Source organism: Pholcus phalangioides, unplaced genomic scaffold, assembly GCF_987345545.1.
Source record: "Pholcus phalangioides strain wild (caught in Gottingen) unplaced genomic scaffold, Ppha-v1.0 ptg000024l_1, whole genome shotgun sequence".
Classification (NCBI taxonomy): domain Eukaryota; kingdom Metazoa; phylum Arthropoda; class Arachnida; order Araneae; family Pholcidae; genus Pholcus; species Pholcus phalangioides.
The window spans coordinates 29,621,227-29,645,612 of NW_028301616.1; the positions used below are offsets into that span (position 1 = coordinate 29,621,227).

Genomic DNA, 24,386 nt, shown 5'->3' on the forward strand with positions numbered 1-24,386 from the left:
CCGGTGCTCCGCGGAGCCCTTGGGGCTCCTTGCGCACTCCCCAAGGGCTCCACGGCTGCTCGAGGAAAATAATAAAAAACAGCAAAATTAAAAAAAAAAATGGTTATAAATATTTGTAAATAGTAAAAATAAATCAGTAGTTAAAAAATTTTCCCACACACGGGGCTCCGCCATAGAATGTTTTTACTAAAGAGGGGCTCCGCGAGTCAAAAAAGGTTGAGAACCGCTGGAGTACGGTATCATAATCACTCATACGGTTACATATCACTGAACTGGAATAACTGCTGCTACCTCTCCCACACACAGATAAAAACTGTTATAACTCTTTGATTGTGAAATTCCTGACCGGTTCTTGAATAATATGGCGCTTGAAAAAAAAAAAAAAACAATGCCGCATGATTTAATTAATATTTTAAAAGCAATCATGTATATATTTTGCCGCTGTGGTGGTCGAGTGGTTATAGAGACGGACTCGCGATGCGAGGATCCGGGTTCGAACCCCACAGTGGTGGTCGGCTGAAGTTGGTTTTCTGTGGTTCCCAACTTCAAGGCGCAAATGCGAGCCGATCTCCCCGTTAAAAAGTCTCGCCACGGAGAGCAACAGTCCTACAACGATAAATCATTCAATCATAACACTTCACTCATAGTTAGAAAAACTGGTTGCAGATGGCAGCACTACACATAACAAGCATTACAGATTGACAAAAAAAAACTTCACGTCAGGTTTCACTACACGTACACGCACATTACCGCATGTACCGATTCGTTGGGGGTTCCGCGGGGTGGTGGGTGGTGTAGCAGTAGTAGGTAGGGCCTCCAAAAAATGGCTCGGGGATCCATGATGTTCTTAAGTCAGCCACCTCGTTGGGCAATTTGCCTGTTGTGGCGTTGTATTTGTATATTAATTAAACTATTAAGTTTGACTTAAAATTTTAAGAGTAATAATAAAATAATGTTAGTATAAGACAGTGCCGTCTTAAGGCATGGGCCTACCCGGGCACGGCCCGGGGGCCTCAAGCGAAGAGGGGCCCTCACAAAAATGGGACCTGGTTGAAATTTTCGAGAATTTGTTTGGTAGGGCCTCAGCAAAATCAGTTGGCTCGGGGGCTCATGATGCTCTTAAGACGGCCCTGGTATAAGTGTAGCCTTCTCTAGCTTTCTGTGATTGTAATCGAAATTCTTGGAAACCGCAGAAATAGTTTGATTTTAGTTTAACTCCTTTTTCGATTACAATCACAGGAAACTCATGCAGGAGAGGTTATACTTTCTAAGTCTTATACTAACATTATTTTACCACATTCAAATATCAATTGTTAAAATTCTAAGTCAAACTTAATAGTGTAATTAATATTATTGCCCTTAAAATATAAACTAAATCACAGGGCCGCAACTAGATACTTTGTCACCCGGGGCAGACCGGAATTTTGGTGCCCCTTTCCATGTAGAAGATGCAGTTAAAGGGTGAATTCGGTGCCCCTTCTGGTCCAGCGCCCGGGGCACCAGACTCGCCTGCTCCCCCCTTCCTAGTTGCGGCCCTGCTAAATCATGCCGCATCGTTTTTTTTTTCATTCGCTACATTACTCAAGTACCGGTCACGAATTTCAATCGAAGAATTATAATAGTTTTTATTTGATAGGTAGCAGCAGATATTACAGTTCAATGATGCGTGTAAATTTCTCTATACGTTATTTCAATATTTTCCACAAGGCATATTTTTGTTGATGCAGCAAAATTTCATTATTGGTTATGGACTTAATAACTAAGAAAACATCATTTTTTCTTTTTCATTTTGAATAAATTTACAAAATATGGACGTTCAGATTCTGAGAATGACTGAGAATGCTTAGCCGTGTACACAGAATTTTTCGTTGCGCAAGAAAAAAGTTCCTCATATTGTATAGGGTAGCAATCAGAGCTGGACCTTGAATCCTGTGAACTACGCAGCCACAGAAGGTGCCAACTTAGGGGGGGGGGGCTGATGGGAGGCGACTTTTTAGGGTGATTTTGACCACCTAAAATATTATTCGCTCACACTTACAAGTAATGCACGTGTTTTGGAGATTGTGGCATCAAATATTGAGAGCTCTACAGCCCAGGCCGTCTTAAGAGCAACATGGGCGTCAGGCAAAGTGATTTTTTTAAGACTTCCACCTGGTTAGATATAACAACTGCCCGGTGCACACGGGGCACCGGTTGAGAACCACTGTCCTAGAGCATGCTGAGCAATGGTTAAATAGCATTATCTACCCTGCTTAGTGGGAAACTTGGGTTCTTCTATTCTGGGAAATTTGAAGGTGATTAGTCAAAGACTGTAAAAATGGATGGTTGAAGTAAACAACAGGTATGCTGTATGTTTCAGAGTGAAAAAACAATAATAACCTAAATGGAGAACCTCCCTTCCCTCGTACGTCTATAATCCCAATATGCATTAGGAGGGGAGGGGGGCCCCCCCTAATGCATATTAGATGCCCCCTAATGCTTATATCAGCCCCTTCAGAGCTGAAAAAATTTTGCTGACAATAGGGGAAGGTCAAAAATGGCAAAAATCTGCTAATACTTGAATGGCCCTAACACATACATACACGCGCAGGCAGGGCCGTCTTAAGAGTATCATGGGCCCACGGATCAAGTGATTTTGTTGAGACCTCGCAATTCTCAAAAAATTCACCTACTTCTCATTTTGCTGAGGCCAATTTTTCTCTTGAAGCCCTCGGGCCACGGCCCAGGTACGCCCATGCGTTAAGACGGCACTGAGCACAGGTCTTCATCGATTACTTGCTAAAATCTCTTCATTGACACAGAGCGGCGGGCCATGATCTAGTTAGCCACTTCTTAGCCACTACTTCTACTATATTCTTCTAAGAGCGAAAGGTATAGGTGAGGGTGAAAAGAGAAATCTCTCTACTTCGCGTACCTATTCTATTATCTGTAAGTATTACAAATAAGGGATTATATATATCTCTTATACTTATGTATTGCACTGTTTTCCTTTCATTTGCTTTTTTTCTTAATTTTTTACTTTTTCTTTCCTTTCTTTTTGTAACGTGCTGTTAGGTTAGTACAAGGTTAACATATTTTTTACCGATTCGTCAAACATAATTTCTTGCCAATCGCTTGTAGGTGAAGCGGTTAAAGGCTGGAGACCCGTCATCCTTACTCTTGGGGCGGGGGGCATTGAAATTTCTCAGTGGAATGTATGTTTGTGGGTGCATGTGGCGGTCGAGATGTAGTAGTAGTGATCGAATTGGGATGACTATCGCAGATGACATTTTGTATTATTCTAGATAGGAGGAAATCATTACCATTTCTTGCATGTGCATTTAAAAAACAACAACAATTAAACAACAAAAAAGAAAAATAATCTAGTGAAACGATTGTCTATGGGCCACTCATTTGCAGGTGGCAAACAATCGGATTCAGCTTTTCCTCACAAAAGGTCGGATTTTGATGGCGTCAGCAAAAAATTACGAGACGCTCCCATTCGTAAGACCAGATGTTCAAAATTTATGTCCAAAATATGCATTTTTCTACTCTGACGTCATTCAACTTTTCCCGCTCGTGTCATAAGAAGACACCCTTCTAGTTAACGCTACTGCAAAACTGATTTACATACCTGATCCATCACGGTCAAACTGACGAGAGGGTAAGTGATACCAGTTCAATATCAGTCGTACTAAATTTATTTATACTCAGTTGCGTCGCAGCCGGCAGTGCCGGACTTGAGCCAGGTAAGAAGGGTGCGATTGCACCGGGCCGTAAAATGTTAAGGGCCGTGAAAAACTGAACTGTTTAAAACATAGTTTCCCAACCTGTTTTGTCTCTCATTGCTCCCTTCTTCAGAACTTTTCTTCTTCCATCGCCCCCAACGCAATCTAACCCATAGGATCCTATGTTATAAGCGTAGCTTCTACCGCCCTCCCTGAAACATTCCATGGCCCCCCAAGGGGGCGTTAATGCCTACGTTGGGAATCACTGGTTTAAAACTATAACTGTTTTAAAAAGCCTAAAGTTCTGTTGATCTATTGGTGAAAAATATGTTGATAATGCCTACTAACAGACACACATAGGCTATAACAATGAATCCGTGCCCCTCCTCCTCATACTTGAATGGGGCCTTGATTTTTGACAGGACCCCCAGACTAAAATATTTCATGAAAATAAATAGTAAATCAGTATGATTTATACTAATGTATTACCCAGTACATTCATCATATTAATGTATGATACAGTATAATGTACTAATACTACCTGCCGTCTCAACGCCTATCGGCACCCCTGTCCGAGAGGGGGGGGATTGGATACACAGTAAACATTCCCCGACCATAATGTTCGGCCTTATGGCAGACACGAGACCCAGAGTGTGAAAACATTCTTTTTGGGCGGAGGGGGGGGGCCTTCATGGAACGAATAGTTTTACTCGTAACTAGCTATATTGTGCAGAACAGTGTTCTTAAACCTTTTTTCTACTTGAGTTTGGGGTCATTCAAGTATTACTTCAGCATCGTGGCGAGAGGGGTTCGGATTTGCTGACTTTTGATGACAAGGAGGGGAGGGGGGGGGGTCAGTGTTTTACTGACTTTTGCTGACAGGGGGTGGGGGTAAAATAATGGCTGAAAATTTGCTTACGTAATACTTGAATGACCCCTTTCGGTGAGATTTCTGATCGGCTTAAACGGGATAAATGATTTGTGAACTGGCGTAAAAAAACAGCAACATAATACGAGGGAAAATTTCGTAACTTTTTTTCCCTAATTTATTTCCTATATAATTTCCTCCGCTTATTATATTTTATCATGTGAGAAACATCGCTGAGCTGGGACCACTGCTGCCATCTATCAAATAAAAACAAAACTATTTGTCATAATTGTTCAAGTAAAACTGGTTGTTGATTTTGAACAGCTAAGTGGTAGGATACAATAATTTTATTTTTTTTTTGCACACCGGTGTAAAATTTCTGCGTAAAAAAAAATAAAAAAAAAAATTACCGGTTACTACGCTTTTACGCAGACATTTTTTACACATAACGAAAAAAAAAAGATTGCGCTGGGGCCCCTGCTGCCACTTATCAAATTAGAAACAAACTAATTGCTATAACTCTTCAAGTAAAAGCGATTGTTAATCCTAAACCGGTGTGCAGCATGAAAATAAGATAATGAAATAGTACATTATCATGAGAAACTATGCATTTTATATTTTCCTGCCGCATATTGGTGCGAGTTTTATTCACTTTTATATCGGTTACTATGCTTTATGTTTACCACAAAACGGTTTTGCGTGAATTGGGGCGAGAGCTGTGGGTGAACACATTCCCAGAATTAGTTCAAAAACTAAAAAGCTGAAGCCAAGCACTCACACAGGTCTTAAACACTCCCGAAGCCCCTCCCCCTTATAACTTATTTGTTCTGGCGGTGCTAGATAATTCCGACCGCCTGATGTCGCCATAAACTTAATAGCTGCCAATGTTCAAAGTTTTTCGTAATTTTTGAGAATCTTCTCGAAGATATCAATAACCTACCAATTAACTTCCTTTTTGACCTTTAATTTGCTCCACCGCTTTTATATGATGGCTTTGGTGGAATGCTCAGTCATCAAGAGATGATTTAATTAGCTTACTTGTGATGAAATTCTTCGAAATTCACGTATAGATGGCGTACCAATATATGTTCTAGTTTTTTTTGAAAATTATTTCCCCATTTTCTGAGAGATACTGTGTTCAACAAGGGTTACCAGATTCGGAAACTCCAAAAAAAGAGGATGCACGCTTGTTTCCTTAATAACGCCTCATTTATATCTGATCAAAATAGATGGCGCCACTGCATGAAAAAGACTAATAGTTGTAAAATCCTAACAGAACTTTTCTGGCCTTTGATCTGGGGCTATTACTAAACCACACACATGCACCTTACCCACATTCCTCTGCGGAATATCTAACGAATCGGTACATTTCCGTGTACGGAATGTACACGAACATGAATCATCGGAATGTTCGTGTACGTGTTGTGAAAATAACGTGAAGTTTGTTAGGGGCCATTCAAGTATTGCGTAAGAAGATTTTTAGCCCTTTTTGACTCCCCCTGTCAGCAAACGTCAGCAAAACACTGCCCTCCCCCCACCAGCAAAATTTCGTCAGCAGCTTAGAATATTTCATATTTTCAAAAAAGGGTGGTTGATGACATATGCAACCTTCAATCCCCCCACTTGTCATCAAAAGTCAGCAAATCTGAAACCCCCTCCCTCCCTTGATGCTGACGTAATACTTGAATGACCCCTAATACTGTAATTGAGTATGAAAAAATGTTAGCACGTACTCGAGGTCTTCCGCATCATCGACACCACCACCGCCGCCGACATAATTACCAGACTCGTAATGATTTCGTAATGCTTGTTATGTATAGTGCTGCCATCTGCCATCAACTTTTCACTACGAGTGAAGAGCAACGATGGTATAATTGTATCGTTGCAGGCCTGTTGCTCTCTGTGGTGAGGTTTTTCTTTTAACTTTTGGGACTACCGATGGATTCCAAAACTTATGAATAAGGACATATGGCACACGCACTCTTGGCAACCTCATATGTTTTCACAACAGATGATTCCTCTGTACAAACAAAGAATAATTGTTTTCAAATAGAGACGCGTTCACAGTATGTGTACAGTGTGTATACCCCACCGTGTCACCATAGTGGTGGTCAGCGGAAGTTGGTTTTCTGTGTTTCCAACTTCAAGGCGCGAATGCGAGCCGATCTTCCCCTTAAAAAGTCTCGCCACAGAGAGCAACAGACCTACAAATTCAATCATAACACATCACTCACGTCTGAAATATAGATGGCGGCATTGAACAATCAAATACAACAATACATATGCACTCAACACTGTTAGATACACACACACAGTTACACTTCCGGCACAACTCACTAGGTAGTAAATCGCCGACAGATGGTGATAGACCCGAGTTGTGCTCTGTTTGAGAAAAAGAAAAGTATGTATAGTGTGTGTATTTTTTTTTGGAGGGGGAGGATCACTTTTCAATGAAGGGTATGTAATTACCCTGGGTTACCTCCAAGAGTGTAAACGTGTGGGGAATAAAAACACACCAAACAAACACCCACTCTGATGGACAGATTTTTTTCCCCACAGAGAGTGCAATTTTTTTTCCTGGAAAGAATAAAAGGGGAAAAATTCTGGAAACGAGGACAAAAATGACGACTTAAAAAAACAAACAAACTATAAGGACGCTTAAAATGACACATAAAATGAGCACACGTCCTAAAAAATGAGGACGTCATCGGCTTACGGGAAGGTTGGACTCTTCTTTACCGATTTTATTGAGTCTATGAAATGTCTATGTGAATTTGACTGCCATCTATCTTTCACAGAAGAAAACTGGAAAAAAGGGGAAATTATTTTTCTCGTTTGCTCCTACTATTTGAGTAGCCTCAGGGATAAAGGTTCTTTCCATGATTTAGGAGCAGAGCACAGGGGGATTAAAAAAAATATGCTCCAAGCGTTTTGCACAATTTTTTCTGCAGGTACCCGTATATCTAAATTGCAGTATTTTCCAGGTTAAGCTGCGTTCGAAATAATTGTTGGTTCTCTGGTCCGAGACCACTGATTAAACAATCGGACCACCGAAAAAAGAAAATTGTGGTGGTCCGCGGGACCAGTAACGACAAGTGCCCACCTCCCCACGAGTGATATATCGGGGAAGATTCTCTTATGGGAGAATCATTGATCCGCAGTGGATTCTTTATGGCTTTTTGCATCCTCCACCCCGTGGTACATCACTCTTCTAAATGCTAATATATTTGGGAAAATTAATTATTATTATTTGGAACAGTTTAACGCGCGAACCAGTCATGATGTCTTTACCTACCGATCCTGTGAGCGACCACATATAGATAGCCCCTTCATTTCCAACCCAACTCCACCGGTTGGAAATTGACGTATGGCGATATATGACCGGAGTTGGTGTGCGGTAAAGTAGTCATGATGTCTGCGGACCAGTAGGTTCTCGCGTTCGCTGTGGACCAGTGACTTTTATTTTTCAATTCTAACTCTGGTAAGGACAAGCAGTGATACTACTACAACTACTCAACCGCACATTCACCTCGTACACATTCCTCTGCGGAATTTCTAACGAATCGGTACATGTCGGAACGTATTGTGCGAGTGTTTGTGTATGCATGGGCCCTAACGTATTTATGCCGATAGGGTTGTGCTTGTTTCATGTTCTTATTGGTGCAGCCATTTGTCTTAGACGTTTTCAAGTAAAGATGGTAAATGCTTGAATTTTTTCGTGTTATGAAAGTGTCATGTTGATGATCTGCCCGCTCTTCGCGGAGAGACTTTTCCACATGCAACTTTTCTTTTCTTTTGGTTAATTTCGGAAAAATATCCCGGTGAATCCCCAACTCCAGGGTTTCCCAAGGTTTGGGACCACCTCAATGGGAACGAATCACAAAGATTTTTCAACCCTGACTGTAAAAAAAGAAAAAGGTGAAACATCGGAGCCGCTGGAAGACACGGGACTGATCCGCATTGCGTATCTGTCAATTATCATTTGAAGTTTTGCAACCAGAAACACCCGAGGGACCCCAGCGTTTCTCGGTCACGAGATATAAGAGACCGCCGCCGAGAGGAAAAACAAAAGAGAGAGAGATTGATCGAGTCCTTTTGACAAGATTTGAAGGAAAGATAAGGTGGCGATCATCGTCTCTAGCGAAAGAACAAACCCGGGATGAGCCATGGATGATGAACCCGCCCGATAATTAACGACCCTGTCTTGCCGAGTTATACATTATGACCTCGCGTGACAAGTTTTTTGTCTTTCTTTTTCAATGAAAAGTGAAGTTGATCAATAGTTTAGAACCTGTTGTGACTCAAGGTCAAGGGGAAAATCCCAAATTGAGAGTGAAGGGGGTCTCCTACAGGTCAAATCCCTCTCCATTACGAGTTTGGGCAATTTTTTTTTTTTTGTAGGCAGCGCGACAAGTGATGCTCGTTGGAAAGGTCTTGTCGTTTCGGTGACAATCGGTCAAGCCCATTTACAGCTGGTAAGTGACCAAAAATTCTCCTTCTAATTTCTACCAGCGGAGCCTGTACTTACTGTCGTGGTATGTATGCATATACCATAATTATATGATGAGATTGATAGGTTGTGACAAATTTAGCCCTTTAATTGGCAAGCGTTTAGACATCCAGAAGAGAAAAATTTTGAGGAGTAAAATTAAGCAAATGAAGGGTACCCTTAATGTTACAGTTGAATCCCGTTTTAAGGAATACCGTTATAGCGAAAATCTCGTTTTAACGAACACTTTTCTAATCTCCCAGATAAGTTTCCATGGGAACAACGCCAAAAACCTGGAATTCCTTTATAACGAAGTGATTTCTCCGGTCTCTTGGAGTTCGTTATTACGGGATTCAACTGTATTAGTACATGGCAAAAAAATTTATTGTCAATATTGAAAAAAAAAATGGTTTGTTGTACTTCAGGGAATGGTATTTATATGATTTAAGTAGATTTTTGAATAGTATCAGTGTAAAATGTAAAATTTGTTAAATGTAATTTGTAAAATTTTATTTATCCGTGTATAAATGTAATTTGCTACAAATACAAAGGCCAGAACAGGCAAAAAATGCAACGAGGCGGCCGAAAAGAGATGCCCATAAAAAAACGTGTGTCAAATAACACTAAAATATACAAAACTAAAAATAATAGCAATTATTACGGGAAAACAAATACACACTAAAATAACACTAAGGCCGGTATTACACTGTAAAATTTTGATAAAATCCCTTTTATAAAACTTCAAAAATCTAACCAATAAGGTTATTGGTTACATTCTAGAAAATGCAACCGGTGATCTTACTGGCTGCATTTTTCAAGTTTTATACAAGGACTTTTACCAAACTTTTATAGTGCAATACCGGCCTTATACAAAGAAATACATATGATAAAATGAAATACACTGTCCATTAAAATTATGGTTGTCTTATCTAAGTATGGATAGCTTCTGGATTTTCCCCAATATGTTTACCGTGTCTTTTTTTTTGAACGTGCCAATTGTGTTGGAATTCACGACCACCGGAGTTGAGCTATTCCATTTATCAGGGCCGGCGCCAGGCATGAGGTGGCCGCCTAGGGCGGCATGATTACAAGGGCGGCATTTTTTATGACGCACTTATTATAACGGTGTTTTCACTCTAACAAATTTTTACATATCGAAATAATTTTGAAGGGAAAGTATATGAGTGGATAAATAAGCGCAGGTAAATGCAATGCTTTTCAATGTTGAAATGCTAATCGATGCTTAATTCATGTCAACACACACTCCCCTTTCTCACACTTTTAAAAAAATGGCGCCTGTCTCTAGAGAAGCTGATGTCAGAAAAAAAAATTTGGTTGCTTCTCCTTTTTTTCATTAAGGATCTTTTCACTCTTTATCAACATTTTGCCAATTGCCTTCTTTAGTCCAGGAGAGCTTAACCCTTAGAAGAGTGCGGACCACTTCATTATTGACTTGAGGTCACGGGCAACTTCAGAGTAATCTGGAACTGCGCTGCAGATTACTTTAGTGATCTGCAACTAATTAAACTAATGAAGGAAGTAATAAAAACGCACTATCCTCAAAAAGGCGACATATGATTTTCCTCATTCGATATGACGTTCGTTTACAGTTCGGGTTTATCGGTAGAGATAACGAATATGTGAAATGGATAATTCCAAGGGCGTAGCGAGGGGGGGGGGGGGACTTGGGGGTCTGCCCCCCCCCCCCAAAATGTGAGAAAATGACCGAAAAAAGGGAAAAAGATGGCCAAATCCATTGTTCTGTCACTTTGGTCCCCCCCCCCGAACGAAATTTCTGGCTACGCCCCTGGATAATTCACGCAACATACGCATACACATTCGTACTAAACGAGGCAGAAAAGTGAATTTATTGAATGACGGAAGTAGGGGGGGGGGAGAGATTTATCCCTCTCACACCCGAACATTCATTTTTTGGAATTTTTAAGATGTTTTTTGCATTTTTGATACTAAAAAAATGCATTGAAAATGTCAGCGGATCTTTATTTTTTCAAATTTGCAATTTTTTGTTTGTGAAGAGATAATTCACTTCGTTCAAAGTTTTTCAGCCGAGATATGATGCAAGGTATTATTCATGTACACACACAAATTTTTTCCAGAATTTTATTGCTAAATTTTATGTAATAAATCACATTTTTTCTGGAGGTACTTTCTCCTGGAAGCCATCTTAAAAAAACCCCCGAAAGTTCAACTTCAAGTTCTACTACTACTAAACCACACATGCACCTCGTCCATATTCTTATGCGGAACCTCTAACGAACTGGTACATGTTGGAAATGTGCGTGTACATGTTGTGACGTGAAGTTTTATTCCTGTGTTAATGCTTGTGTTATATTGCTGCCATTTATTTTTTGAAGTCAGTGAAACGTAATGAGTGAATATTTGTACCGATGTAGGCCTGTCGAGATTCTTTTAAAGGGTGGGGGGGGGGGATCGGCTCGCATTTGCGTCTCGAAGCTGGCAACCACAGAAAACCGAAAGCCCCCTAAAAAGTTCATATTTACTATTTTTAACTCAAAAAACTTACACAATCCTTCAAGTCAGGGCTTAACTCCCTGCGGTCAAAATAAAAAAATTCTACCGTGAGGAAAAAGCAGCTATACCACATTTGTTGGACGCGGGTTCTGAAAAGAGTTGTGGTTTTGCCACCTTTTTCCTCATCCCGTTCTTGTCTAATTTTCTTGACATTCAAGTCCCCAAATTTTCCGGCCATTCGAACTTTCCACCCTTGGCCCGTTTAGTCCATGCGAATAAGCTTCTGCCGGTATGGATGTGATTGAGTTTCCCCGTTTTGATTATAACGCGTGACTGCTGTCAAAATTGACCAAGGCATGACAAAATAAACAGACACATAGGCCACTACGCATCTGTGCCACACTGTATGTATGAGTACGCTGTACCAATTTTAGCTGTTCGCAAATGACGGAACGATAAAAAAAAAATTGCGTTCTCGACGTATATGCCACCGAATGGTATTCTTTCTTTAGGGAAAAAAAAGGCAGCCATTTTAAATCTCTAGTGTCTAGTCCAATGATTTCCAATTTGAGGTATGCGTACTCCCGAGTACACGTGATGTGGGTTATTCAAGGGTACGCGAAAAACAATCAGCAGTGGCAGAAAAAAACGTGTAAAGCAATTAAAGAGCGATTTTGTGATAACACAGCATACAAGGGAGTAGACAAACTTTCTGCACATTACTGAGAGTTAGCATACTTACGCACGAGTATTTTAAGGGTACGGACACTATAGGGATAACAAGCACCCCAACTCATATTTGAGCGTACACAGGTGTAAAAGGCCTGTGTATATATCTATAGGCACGCAAACCTCTTATATGTTTCTAAGGCAGTGTCTCAAAGTTTGCGCCGCGGCTCCTAGGGGCATCGCCAACCTTTGCCAGGGGCGTCGCGGTGAGCTGGAGGTATTGATTGCTTTGAAGTGGTTCTTTTCTACAAGTGAAAATATCTACTAAACTATTCTGGGGAGCAGTGGATGAACCACGAATTAGGCAAGAATGAGACCACAAGTATAAGTCGTTCCAAGCGGGAAAACGTTCTAAGTGGTATCCTCTGTAGTTCGATTTGTTTTCCATTTATATGTTTCTACAGCGTAAAAAAACTAAAATTCGTTTATAACGAGAAGCCCGAAATAACGACAATTTCCCCTCTGATTGTGAACGGTCGTTATTACGGACGTTTACTGTATGACGTGAAACAAGCGTAACTCCGACAACATAAATACGCTAGGAATACACAAAAAAACACACACAATATGTTCCTGCATGTACCAATTTGTTTAGAATTCCCAGAAGGATGTTTACGAGGTGCATGCGCGGCTAAGTAGTAGTACATGTGTGTGTGAGAGGCATGCTCATTCATCTCTATTGCAGTAGAGACATTGCAAGACAGTGGCCTTAGACTCCACTTTTCACTTGTGATGTCATTGCTAGGCAAGACGACCATTTCGCGTTCATCACAATGTGATCTGACCAACGTTTGCGAAGGACAATATCTTAAAAGGCAATATCTTAAAGCACTTAAAAGGCTTACCCATCTATTAGCCAAAGTTGTAACTAATTTAACAAACCGGATATTTTTGAAATTGCAGTCCCGCCTATTAAAAACTAACTATTTATTTCATTTTTCTACCCATTACTGTTTCCAAGTTATGTCGCTTCAACGCTGGGATCCGGGAATTTCGCCTCTGACGTTTCGTCCCCGGAAATTTCCCCAGCCCCAATCGTACGAGTGACTGAATGAGTGACCAATTCAGGGGGTGAATGACTGTATGAGTGAACGAGTGACTGGGTGACCGTATGAGTGAGTGACAGCATGTCACTGCATGAAGGATCAAGTGAGTTGTGATCTTTTTCACTTTTACATAATTATGCAGCACAATTATGCTTAACCCATTGACGTCGGTCGGTTGGTAAGGAAAATTCGCCATTTTAATTTTTTTCCTTGCCAATAAATGGTGGGAGTGATTCCACTCAGTGCTTTTTTTTCTGTCTAAGAATCACAGTCGTCTTTAAATGAATAAATACTGGGTTGAAACTAAGGTGTCAAACTGAACTGAGCCCTGTCCATTTATCCCTTATGGGGACAGAGCGGAGGTGGGGGGGGGGTGTCACTTCCACGGTCACTGTCTTGGTCACTCATCATACGGTCGCTAACTTGATCGTGAAAATGGTCACTCATACGGTCATTAACTGATATGGTCATTGACTTATACAGTCACTCATTCCCCCATTTGGACACTCATACAGTCACTCATTCACCCACTTGGACAGTCACTCATTCACCCATTTGGACACTCATACAGTCACTCATTCACCCACTTGGACACTCATACAGTCACTCATTCACCCACTTGGACACTCATACAGTCACGCACTTGGTCACTTACACGATCAGGGCGGGGTGAATTTTGCTTCCCGTGCCATGGGGGAATGTCGGGGTGTGAAATGTACCAGGGACGAAACGTGTTAGGGGTGAAATGTCGGGGAGCGAAACGTGCCAGGGGTGAAATGTCGGGGAGCGAAACGTGCCAGGGGTGACATGTTGGTGGCGTAATTTCCATAAACTTCATCGTTGGGGTGGGGGGGGTTCCTTTCTGAAAGACCATTTAGTTTGTGTATATGTTACGTTTATCCTTTGAACTTCATTGGATTTCTTTTTCTCTTTAGGTCCATTGAGCTTATCGAAGATGCATCGAGTTGTCTTCGCCACCATCCTGATCACTTCATCGGGGCTGCATCGCGTTGCCGCGGTACCCGCGTCGAAAGGTGCAGCGGACTTGCCGTCATCTGCCGGTGATTCGGGCGCGAGAATAAGAAGGCCGTGGGACACACCCGTGGTAGAAGAGCCCGTGACCCAGTGGACCGCTGTCACGGATGGTAGCGACGTCACACCAGCGACTGAAGAAGACGCCGAGTTCCAGTTCCCGGCATTCCCGTTACCGTTGCAGGCGGACCCGCAGGTCAACAAGAGCCTTTCTCCGACTCATCCTAATTCCGACTTCGGCGCGGATAACAACGAACAAGACCTTTCGACTCGCCAGTACCCGCCGCAGTCGGCTCCGTGCACTTGCTACTACCAGGATTCCTGCGGTTGCGTTTGCCGGGAACCCATATCCTGGGAGGATTTCCAGATGCTTCCTCAGCACTTCAGGTCCTGCCCGGGATTCACCCTGGCACTGCGTGGTGGCGTATTCCACTCGTTCCCCGCCGATTACTTTTACAGGGCCGGTGACGTCCGGGAGTTCGTCCTAGACGTCAGCAGGATAGAGTTCGAGTACTTATTGGATCCCACCGGCGATACGTCCGCATTCAACAGGGTGACCTTCGACACCAGCGCCTTCATCAGGATCCATCAGGTGGCCGTCAACCGCGACTGGAACTGGTCCGGGTTCTACGACTTGGCGCCGTCCACGATGCTCGCTTATTGTGAGATCCAAATTGTCGACAGTACGGTCCCGATTCTATCGACTGACTTCGGGACCGTCTGTCAGGGAGCGGTGACGGCGGTCACCATCAACTCTTGCGGGATGATGGCCCTGGAAAACCGGGTGTTTGTTCCTTTCTACAAGCTCAACGACGTCGACCTGTCCAGCAACCGGCTCAGGGTCATGCTGAGGAGTTACTTCTCGCAGCCAGCCAACGAGTTGGAATCGATTTCTCTGGCGTGAGTAATGCAATGAGTAGCTTGGTATCAATTAACACAGCATAATTAATTAATACCGGGTGTCTAAAAAGATGTAGGCCCAACGTTGTGGCGGTGGTAGGACCAAGAAAGTCATTTTTACACGATCAAATGCACTATATAAAAAGGCCAACAGCTGGCCGACGGGGGAGGCCCGTGAGGTGATTTCGTGCGGCCCTCGACTAGGTAAAATCTCTGTGCATTAAATTTCTTTCCGCCACCTCGTTGGGCAAGTTGGAGTGAGTGATTTCATGAGTGACAGCATGAGTAAGTGTGAGTGACTATGGTTGAGTGAATGACGATATGAATGATCAAGTGAGTGGCTATGGTTGAGTGAATGGCCATATGAATGATCAAGTGAGTAACTATAGTTGAGTGAATGACCATACAAATGATCAAGTGAGTAACTATGGTTGAGTGAATGACCATACAAATGATCAAGTGAGTGACTATGGTTGAGTGAATGACCATACAAATGATCAAGTGAGTGACTATGGTTGAGTGAATGACCATACAAATGATCAAGTGAGTGACTGCATGAGTGATCAAGTGAGTGACTGTATGAGTGATCAAGTGAGTGACTATGAGTGATCAAGTGAGTGACTGTATGAGTGATCAAGTGAGTGACTATGAGTGATCAAGTCTGTAACCATATTACTAATCAAGTGAGTGACTATGAGTGATCTGTAACCATATTACTAATCAAGTGAGTGACTATGAGTGATCTGTAACCATATTACTAATCAAGTGAGTGACTATGAGTGATCAAGTCTGTAACCATATTACTAATCAAGTTAGTGACCATATGATAGACCCAGTCACTTAATCTTTAATACGGTCCGTTACACACTGTCACTCACTCATACGGTTACTCATGTGTTCACTTGATCACTCACTTCATCACTCACGCGGTCAGGGCAGGCGAAATTTCCGTAAAACAATTTTATGTAACGCAAATTGTCATAAACATTAATTATGCGCTGCTCGAGTTGCATTTTATGTGTTATGTCGAATTTTTCGTTTTACAGCGTCACCTGCGGGGGAATTTTTTTTTTTAAATAATTTATCAAAAAAACTCTAGGCCATGGATTTTGAACTGGTGTTTCGCAAAACCCGTGACAGCTTTTTTAGAGGTTTTCGCATGATCAAATACCACGGAAGTCTTAATACCGAAACCCGGAGAGCTTTCAAAGAAGAGAACACTTTCTTCTTACTGACACTCGCAAAACTGTCCTTTGTTTTGAATTTCAACACGATAGTGTCGTACAAAAAAAAAAGTCCAGACCACTCGGATGACTAATCTAGAAAGTGCGCAATTATGTGAGTGACCAAAAGAATGACCAGGGACGAAAACAGTAACCCAGAGGGTGTGAAAGCACGTGAACGACCGACAGAGTGACTGACAAAGAAGCTTATACGTATATATACGGTGTGGGGAAGGCGAAGCGGGCTATAGTCAATTCATTTTGGAGAAATGGGTAGTTAAGAAAACTAGACTGGAATGGGTGAAGGTGGCAGAATTGTAACGAACAATAATTTTATGAATAAGATGTATCTTTGGAACCGTGGGCTAGGCACGGAACCAGAAGGACGGGGATAGGTCATCCTTCCCAAGTGCCGAATTGTATGGGAAAAATAGGTAGTGTAAAATACAAGACGATCCAACGGACCTACATAATAAATTGCTCCTCCCTATTCATCATCATGGGCTCATTCTTACCCTAGGCTAGACTTAGTGATCTTCATTGTTACTGGAGTTTCACCCATGTCCATCCTCCGGGTTCCTGGGCGAAGCGATGTTATGGGGCCTCATACTTAGCCGGAACTATGTATATATTACTCAATTAACATATTTACATATACTCAGAAATCATAGAACCAAATCTTATCCTGTAGGATGTATGTGGGTGCCCTTATGTGGGTCCGTTCCCCCATAGGCACGTGGACACTACGAGTCATGGCTTCACGGGGACATGAGTTAAGATGACCCTGTTGGTTCCACAGAAAGCTCAGCTGGATTCTGAAGGAGAGGTCACATTGTTTGCAACATATTTCACTTGAGAACGTTATTTTTTGACAACTCTCTATGGGCCTACCCCCTAATTCTTTCATCTGATTTTCACCCATGGGCCCCCTTAGAATATGCCAGAACCGCAAGGAGGCCCCAGGTTGAGAACCGCTGCTGTACTGTATTTTCAACATTTTCCAGAAGGCATATTTTTGCCCGTTTATTGGTTATGGACAAAAGAAAGGCACCATTCGTTCATGGTGAATAGGTTTACAAAATATGGACGTTTAGAGTCTGAGAATGACTGAGAATGCTTCCGTGTGCTTCCAGCTTTTCGTGTGAAATGCTTCCAGCTTTTTTGCTGCGCAGAAAATAAAATCCCCATATTGTATGAGGTAGCATGTCATTTTGCCATTTCGCCCACATATCGAAATTCTGTGAACAGAAAAACAAGACTGCGCTGGTAAAATAAAAGACAATATGCTTCCGTCTAAGAAAATAAAAAGTTAGAGGACATATTCTATGTGTAGGAATAACTTTTTTCCTTTCCCAGCGAGCATCTCGGTGCTCGTCATGCTCCCTCTTCACCTTTGACCCAGCACCTCTCCCTCCCCCAAGACTGAGATCTGTGATGGGGTGCTGTATACTGAATTTTTAGTGCAAAAACAAAAACAATGAGATCTGTCCCGGATCCCCATGTTAGAGCCCTACCTCCCGGTCATTTTCCTCTATCCTCCTCCCCTTTCACTATGCGCGTCTAGTCCGCATGCATTTTTTTCTTCCTGGTCACGATTTTCCCGTACCGCTTACCTCTTCGCTCCACTATAACCGCAGCCTAAGTCCTCTTTTCATTTTGACATGGGACTATGATGATGGCAGTAGGTACACACTTCCTTTTGGATAAATATTCAAAAATTTGCCCGAGTTCCGTAGGACAGCCTCATTACCATCAAGGGTTCCGCGAGAAAGCTAAGGTTGGGAAATTCCGCCACTATAGGCCAACCGAGCATGATAAGTATTTCGGTGCAAACCACAAAATGGTATTTATTTAATAGTTAATTTTTATTTCCAGGTATAACGACATACATACTCTACCGAGGAACATGTTCACAGGGATGCCGTCACTGAATAGAGTAGACCTGAGAGGTAATCCACTCACGACCCTCGAAGAAGGAACCTTCAGGCCAATCTTCCGGAGCGTTCAAATTGTCGGCATAGAGAGTGAGTTGCCGAGTTTTTCTATTTTATATTCGAAAAAACTAAAATTTCCATTTCTATTCAGCTTAGTAAGGAACAAAAACCCTTAACGTACATTTAAAGGGTCGAGATATCTCGTCCCTTTGTAGATGGAAGAAATGTATTGAAGCTCTCTTTCTTCCTTTCGAGATCATTCATTGGTAACCCTGTAAACTAAGGGTGCTCAATTGGCTTTTGGAGAGTGCGGGGCCACTTCATTGGTTTGGAAAGGTGCGCCGGTCACTTTAGTTATCTGGAAATGTACTTCAAGCCACTCAGGTAATCTGAAAGTGTTGAAACGGCGATAAATCTGGTAACCTCGTCCTGAACCTAACCGCATGTTAGGAAAAGGAATAGGAGGAGAAATAGAAAAGGAAAAATAGTATAATGGATAAGGTAGATAAGTGGGAAAGAAAACACGCAGAACTTGTTTGAATTTATTCCACTCTCGCAATATTACATCCGTGATAGTGAAGGGGAGTTGAAAAACGTGAAAATTCGGGGTGAAATCGCGAATTTCCCGTAAATTGCACCAAGTTGGTGTGAAGCTTGGCGAGTTTGATGACGTAAAAGCCAGTAGACCAGTGATTTCGAACGTGGTCGTTAACACCCCCCGGGAGGCGATGGAATGTTCCAGCGGGGCGGTAAAAGCTACGGGTATAACAGTATTCTATGGGTTTGATTGCGTTGGGGGGCGATGGGAGAAGAACATTTCTGAAGAAGGGGGCGATAGGACAAAAAAAAGGTTGGGAAACTATGCAGTAGACTAACGGTGCTCGATGATTTGAGAAAAAACGGGAGTTCTAGAATTTTTTACACTCGCTTACGTTATCGCCAAACCCGCCAAGCTCATCGCCAATTTAGCGCGATTTACAGGAAATAATCAATTTCTCGCCAAATTAAAATTTTTTGCATAGAACAAACGCTATTTTCATAATTTACAAGCAGAACCGGCATTATTACCAGTAAATACTGCGCTATTCACAAATGTTTCTCGGTATGAATAATCGGTGGTTATTTCTTATACAGCCTTGCCGTTGAACTGTGACTGCAGAGCCAGGTGGATGAAAGAGCCTGCTCATCTATGCGGAGTGAACACTTACGGTTTGGCAGCAGCTGTGTGCCATTCGCCGAGACGTCTCAACGGCTACAGTTTCTTCAACGACACCTTGCCGAAGGACCTCAATTGCACGTAAACACTATCCATTCATAGACGACGGGTAGATGGATAATCTCGATTTAACGGAACGTGTTTTCTGATTTGGTTCGACTCATTGGGACTTTATGAATGGTTTTGAAATTAAAATCGGAACAATTCTTTTGTTTTGTGATCCGGACGGAGTTGGAGGGTGTATTGGATGCATTAAAACGATTTTGAAAAATCACTCTACTCTCTATTATCATGCCAATACTTTTTTTTTCGTACCTTTGATCAAGTATGACCTCAAATGCGCGTAGGTCTAGCTTGCCGATCCCCGAAGATCCTCGGATCACCTTCTGGAAACCCCCAAGTCTAGAGAAGTGTTTCATCTAAAACTTCTACACACTGTTACAATGTGAAACTTTTTACACCCATGCTCCCCTTTTGGACCATATTTTCTTCTCGTGCCTTCCCCCAAACTTATCCATCCTTCCCTCTCACCTGGGGGGCGATAATACCCTTTATACTAATTGGATGTATCTTTTGAACAAATTTATAGCGAACAAAAATTTTATGAGTAAGATTTATCTCTGCACTCTGAGCTCGGTGTGGAGGGGGAGTGGGGGGCGAAGATTCAATGTCTTAATTGGGGTGTCTCGAAATCATTGACTCTCCCCACCCCGAATCGATAATGCGGAGCTCAGTACTTAGCTGGGAGGGGGGACTTCCGAGTGGCGTGTGTTTTTTTTTTACCGAGATGCTCGTTTATTATCGTGAAAGTTGCAGTCAGGTCCCAGGTTCGAACCGGGAAAAAAAAATATAGGCAACAAGATGTTTTTCCTAACTAGTCTGAGGTGACCACTGATAGATGGCGCCTTCATTTCAACCCAAACTCGTTAACGGCAGTGCACCGATATCGCCCGAGTGGCATGGTGGTAAGATGCTCGTCTACCATCGTGAAGGTTGTTGTCAGGGCTCCGGGTTCGAACCCAAGGGAGGATATAGATAAGATATTTTCCCTAACGAACTCGAGGCGACCACCGATAGACAGCGCCTTCACTTCCAACCCATCTCACTAATGGCAGTAAATTGCAACATAGCGATATGGCCAGAGTTGGCGTTTGGTGAAGTAGTGTACCGATATGGACGGGGTTGGTGTGTGGTGAAGGTAGTAGAATCTCTTAGATACAGCTAGATAACTCTACTTTTATATGCAGTTTTTCTGCATTCTAAAATTACACATATATATAACTTTTCCCAATGTATTTATTTCTCCACAGCTTTCCGTGGCTCTCCCTAACCACCTGTCACGGCTCTTCTTCAACATTTGCAAACAACCTTGGGTCTCCCTTAGAATTTCTCAGGATCGCAAGGGGAAGCCATAAGCTCCCTTGGGTGGAGAACCACTACTGTAGACCACTATAGACTTTTTTTAACCTTTTTCTTAATATCAATAAATTTTTTTCCAAGCAATTTCAGCGCTAAAATAATAATATTTTTAATTTGCTAATAAAAAAGCTGCGCGAAATATATTTAATAAAACACGAAAAAAAATATCAAAATAACGCAAATAGAGAAAATAATAATAATAATAATAATCGGAATCCCTTTCGGGAAGGGATCGACAACATTCGATTCAACGGCTACAAAAATAAAAACATGGATTGGAATCCCATCCATCTTCAAAAAAAAAAAAAAAATAATAATAATAATCCATCAGTGATTGTGACAGGACCGTCTTTGGACACTCGATTGGGAACCGATCCACTGTCAGAGGTTCTTCCGGTAGCTTTCTCGCTGCTGTTGGCCCTGCTGGATGAATTCCTATAGTGAGAAGGATAGAAGAGGAATCACACATATTTTTGTGGATAAATGCCGATTAATGAAGATGTGTATCTTATATCTTAATCCCTGTCTTGTTTTATGTACAGGGTGCATAGCAAACTGGGATCAACGGTTCACCAGTAAAATGCCATACTCCCTGTTTGCTATGCACCGTGTACAGGGTGTCCTGTAAGTCCTAATGCGGCCTTCATCTATCTTAGGGGGGGGGGGGGGTCATTCATGTATTACGTCACAGGCCCGTCATTTGGAGGGGGGGTCAGGGGGGGAACAACGGCCCCCTGGCTTTTGAAAATACACTAAAAATAGTATATATATATATATACATACATACAAATATATATATATATATATATATGTATACATTGAGTACATGTTCTATGCTCTCCCCCCAGAAAAAGTTGGAATGACGGCCCTGTTACGTCAGTATCGAGGGGGTTTCCTGATTTGCTGACTTTTGATGACAAGTGGGGGGGGGGGTTGTTTGAAGTTTGCTTACGTCATCAACAACTTTTTTTTGCAGATATGAAATATTCTAAGCTGCTGACGAAATTTTGCTGACAAGGGGGAGGGGGGTCAATGTTTTGCTGAGGGGGTCAAAAATGGCTAAAAATTTGCTGACGTAGTACTTGAATGGCCTCTTATGAGCCGTTCATTATTGTAGAGCAGGGATCTCCAGTATAGCCCGCTTGGCCACATTTGCAGGGGGCTTATAAAAATTTAGATGATACCGATAATCTTGTGACACATTTTATTTTCACTTCAAAAACTTTTCACTTCAAAAACTATACGAGATAATTTCTGAACGCATTTCGAGCATTTTCTAAATTGGATCCCATTCCTCTACGACGAACGGTTGATGAAATAAAGACCGCATTTAGGACTTACAGGTCACCCTGTATATCATACGTAGGCTAGCCATATTGCATTAAGAAAAATACGGGAAAAAAAAAGATCCCAAATACCCCAGAAATCATCGATAACTTGCCAATTATGGTTGAAACAGCTAAAAAATTGTCAGTGGGCGGGAAAGAAACTGAGAGCTACTTGTAATGCGTCGTGCATTGAAATATACTTCACGAAAAGAAACGTTCAGGACATCCGTTTCCACTCATACGGTTTATGGCGGCGGTCTTTGCGGGATTTATAACAGAGAAATGCGGGCCAAATTAAACTTTCCACGAAGCCCGCGGGCCACCAAGTCATACCGCGGTATTCTCGGTTATTAAACAGGGTTCCCGAAATAATTGGACTTAACACTTTAATTTACTTCGAATTTATTTCTTCCATTTGAGTTCTTATTTTCAAAAATAACTTCCTTTTATTAATTGATCAATTCATTAATTATTTTGTGATCTATTATTTCTTTTATTAAATCTGAAATTTGCCCGATAATTTTGAAATTATTTTTTCGTTAATTTCAATTTTTCATTAATTATAAAATTATTCCTTTCAAATATTCTTAATTTTTTTTTTTCATATAAGAAAATTATTACTTTTAAAAATTCTGAAAGTTATTAATTGGTGGTAATTATTGTTAAATAGCTATTAAACAATTCCGAAATTACTCTCAATAATTCTGAAATTATTTCCATCACTTGTTCTGCAATCATTTTTCTAATCAATTATAGATTTTCATCAATTATCAAATTATTTTTTTCAATAATTCTAAAATTATTTTTTTCATTCTGGTGTTATTTTAGCAATTCTGTAATTGGCCCGCTTGCCATGGGTTGAAGACCCCTGATTTACCGTCACCTAAATCACGTGGCAACAAAAATCGTTACTATTTCAATCTTAAATTAAAAAAAAATTCCATTCTCTATACATATTCCGCCTCCACCCCAATCCACAGTTTTAAAGCCAATTTCAACCATGGATTGGCGATTTTCCCTACGTTTGGCCCCTTTTTCTGTGAGGATTTTTGGGATTTTGGACTTGTATTTCTTAGCTTGAGCATATATTATCGAAAAAGAAACAACACACACACACACACACACACACACACACACACACACACACACACACACACACACACACACACACACATACGGGACGTTAACAACTGTCGCCAAAAAATTTGCCAATTACCACTAAAATATTTCCAATGGCGACAAATATAAAAGGCTCCTGCAAATCAAGGTGCATCAAATTGTATTTCACTTACAAGTCATTGAGCACGATGAATCGATATGAAAACGAGATGGATATTTATGCAGTGATAATTATATCACAATATAATTTGTAAGTAATGAAAATCATCTTCACATCCGTGATTTCAATGAAGTTTCATTTTTGTAATCAAGTAAGATCATAGAGAGAGGCTGAGATAGACCTGGAAGTCTCGGGGGGGGGGGGGCACGATGATGATGATGATGTCAATTCATATGTACATATATACATTAGATCAGTCGACTCCACCCTTGACGCCCCCACGTATCTCCGCCCATGTGTAAGATTCGTAAAAGAAACGGATGTTTTCAGAAAAAAGTCGGGACGGCCGGAAAAATACGTGGGAAGTACGGTGATGTGTCCCGCAAAAACATACTCTTTCCCGAATTTTTCTCTCAATAGAATATGATCAGCCTATTATTACACTCATGCTTTCACCTTTGGAAAATGTTCGACACGCATATATTATTTCTGAATACATATAATATGGGGAGTAATGAATTGTTAATTTTCATGCGATTTCAACGGATTTTGAAGAAGAAGAAGAAGAGAAGGTGTGCGATTCTTACGTAATCGAACTTGTTCTGACTCTTTTTCTGCAGGAAGTCGATGAAGTAAGCCAAGTGTTCGAAAACTGTAGCGTTGTCGGTCCGGTCGTTCACCGACGGTATCAGCCTGCGCATGGCGTTACACGCATCTCTTATG

General features: G+C 41.5%; 1 protein-coding gene across 3 annotated transcripts; it reads left to right on the top strand.

Moving 5' to 3' along the window:
• Positions 1–3,429: 3,429 nt before the first annotated feature.
• LOC149069180 (uncharacterized) lies at positions 3,430–19,911 on the top strand. 3 transcript variants are annotated; one of them, XM_089250998.1, is made up of 4 exons: positions 3,430–3,643; positions 14,268–15,264; positions 18,363–18,511; positions 19,556–19,911. In XM_089250998.1, exons 2-4 carry the CDS (start codon positions 14,288–14,290, stop codon positions 19,720–19,722), a joined length of 1,293 nt encoding a protein of 430 aa, XP_089107124.1. In that variant the 5' UTR covers positions 3,430–3,643; positions 14,268–14,287; the 3' UTR covers positions 19,723–19,911. The 3 variants fall into 3 exon arrangements, with proteins under 3 accessions (XP_089107124.1, XP_089107123.1, XP_089107125.1); XM_089250997.1 differs by lacking the exon at positions 3,430–3,643 and adding an exon at positions 8,965–9,050; XM_089250999.1 differs by lacking the exon at positions 3,430–3,643 and adding an exon at positions 9,002–9,110.
• The last annotated feature ends 4,475 nt before the right edge of the window (positions 19,912–24,386 follow it).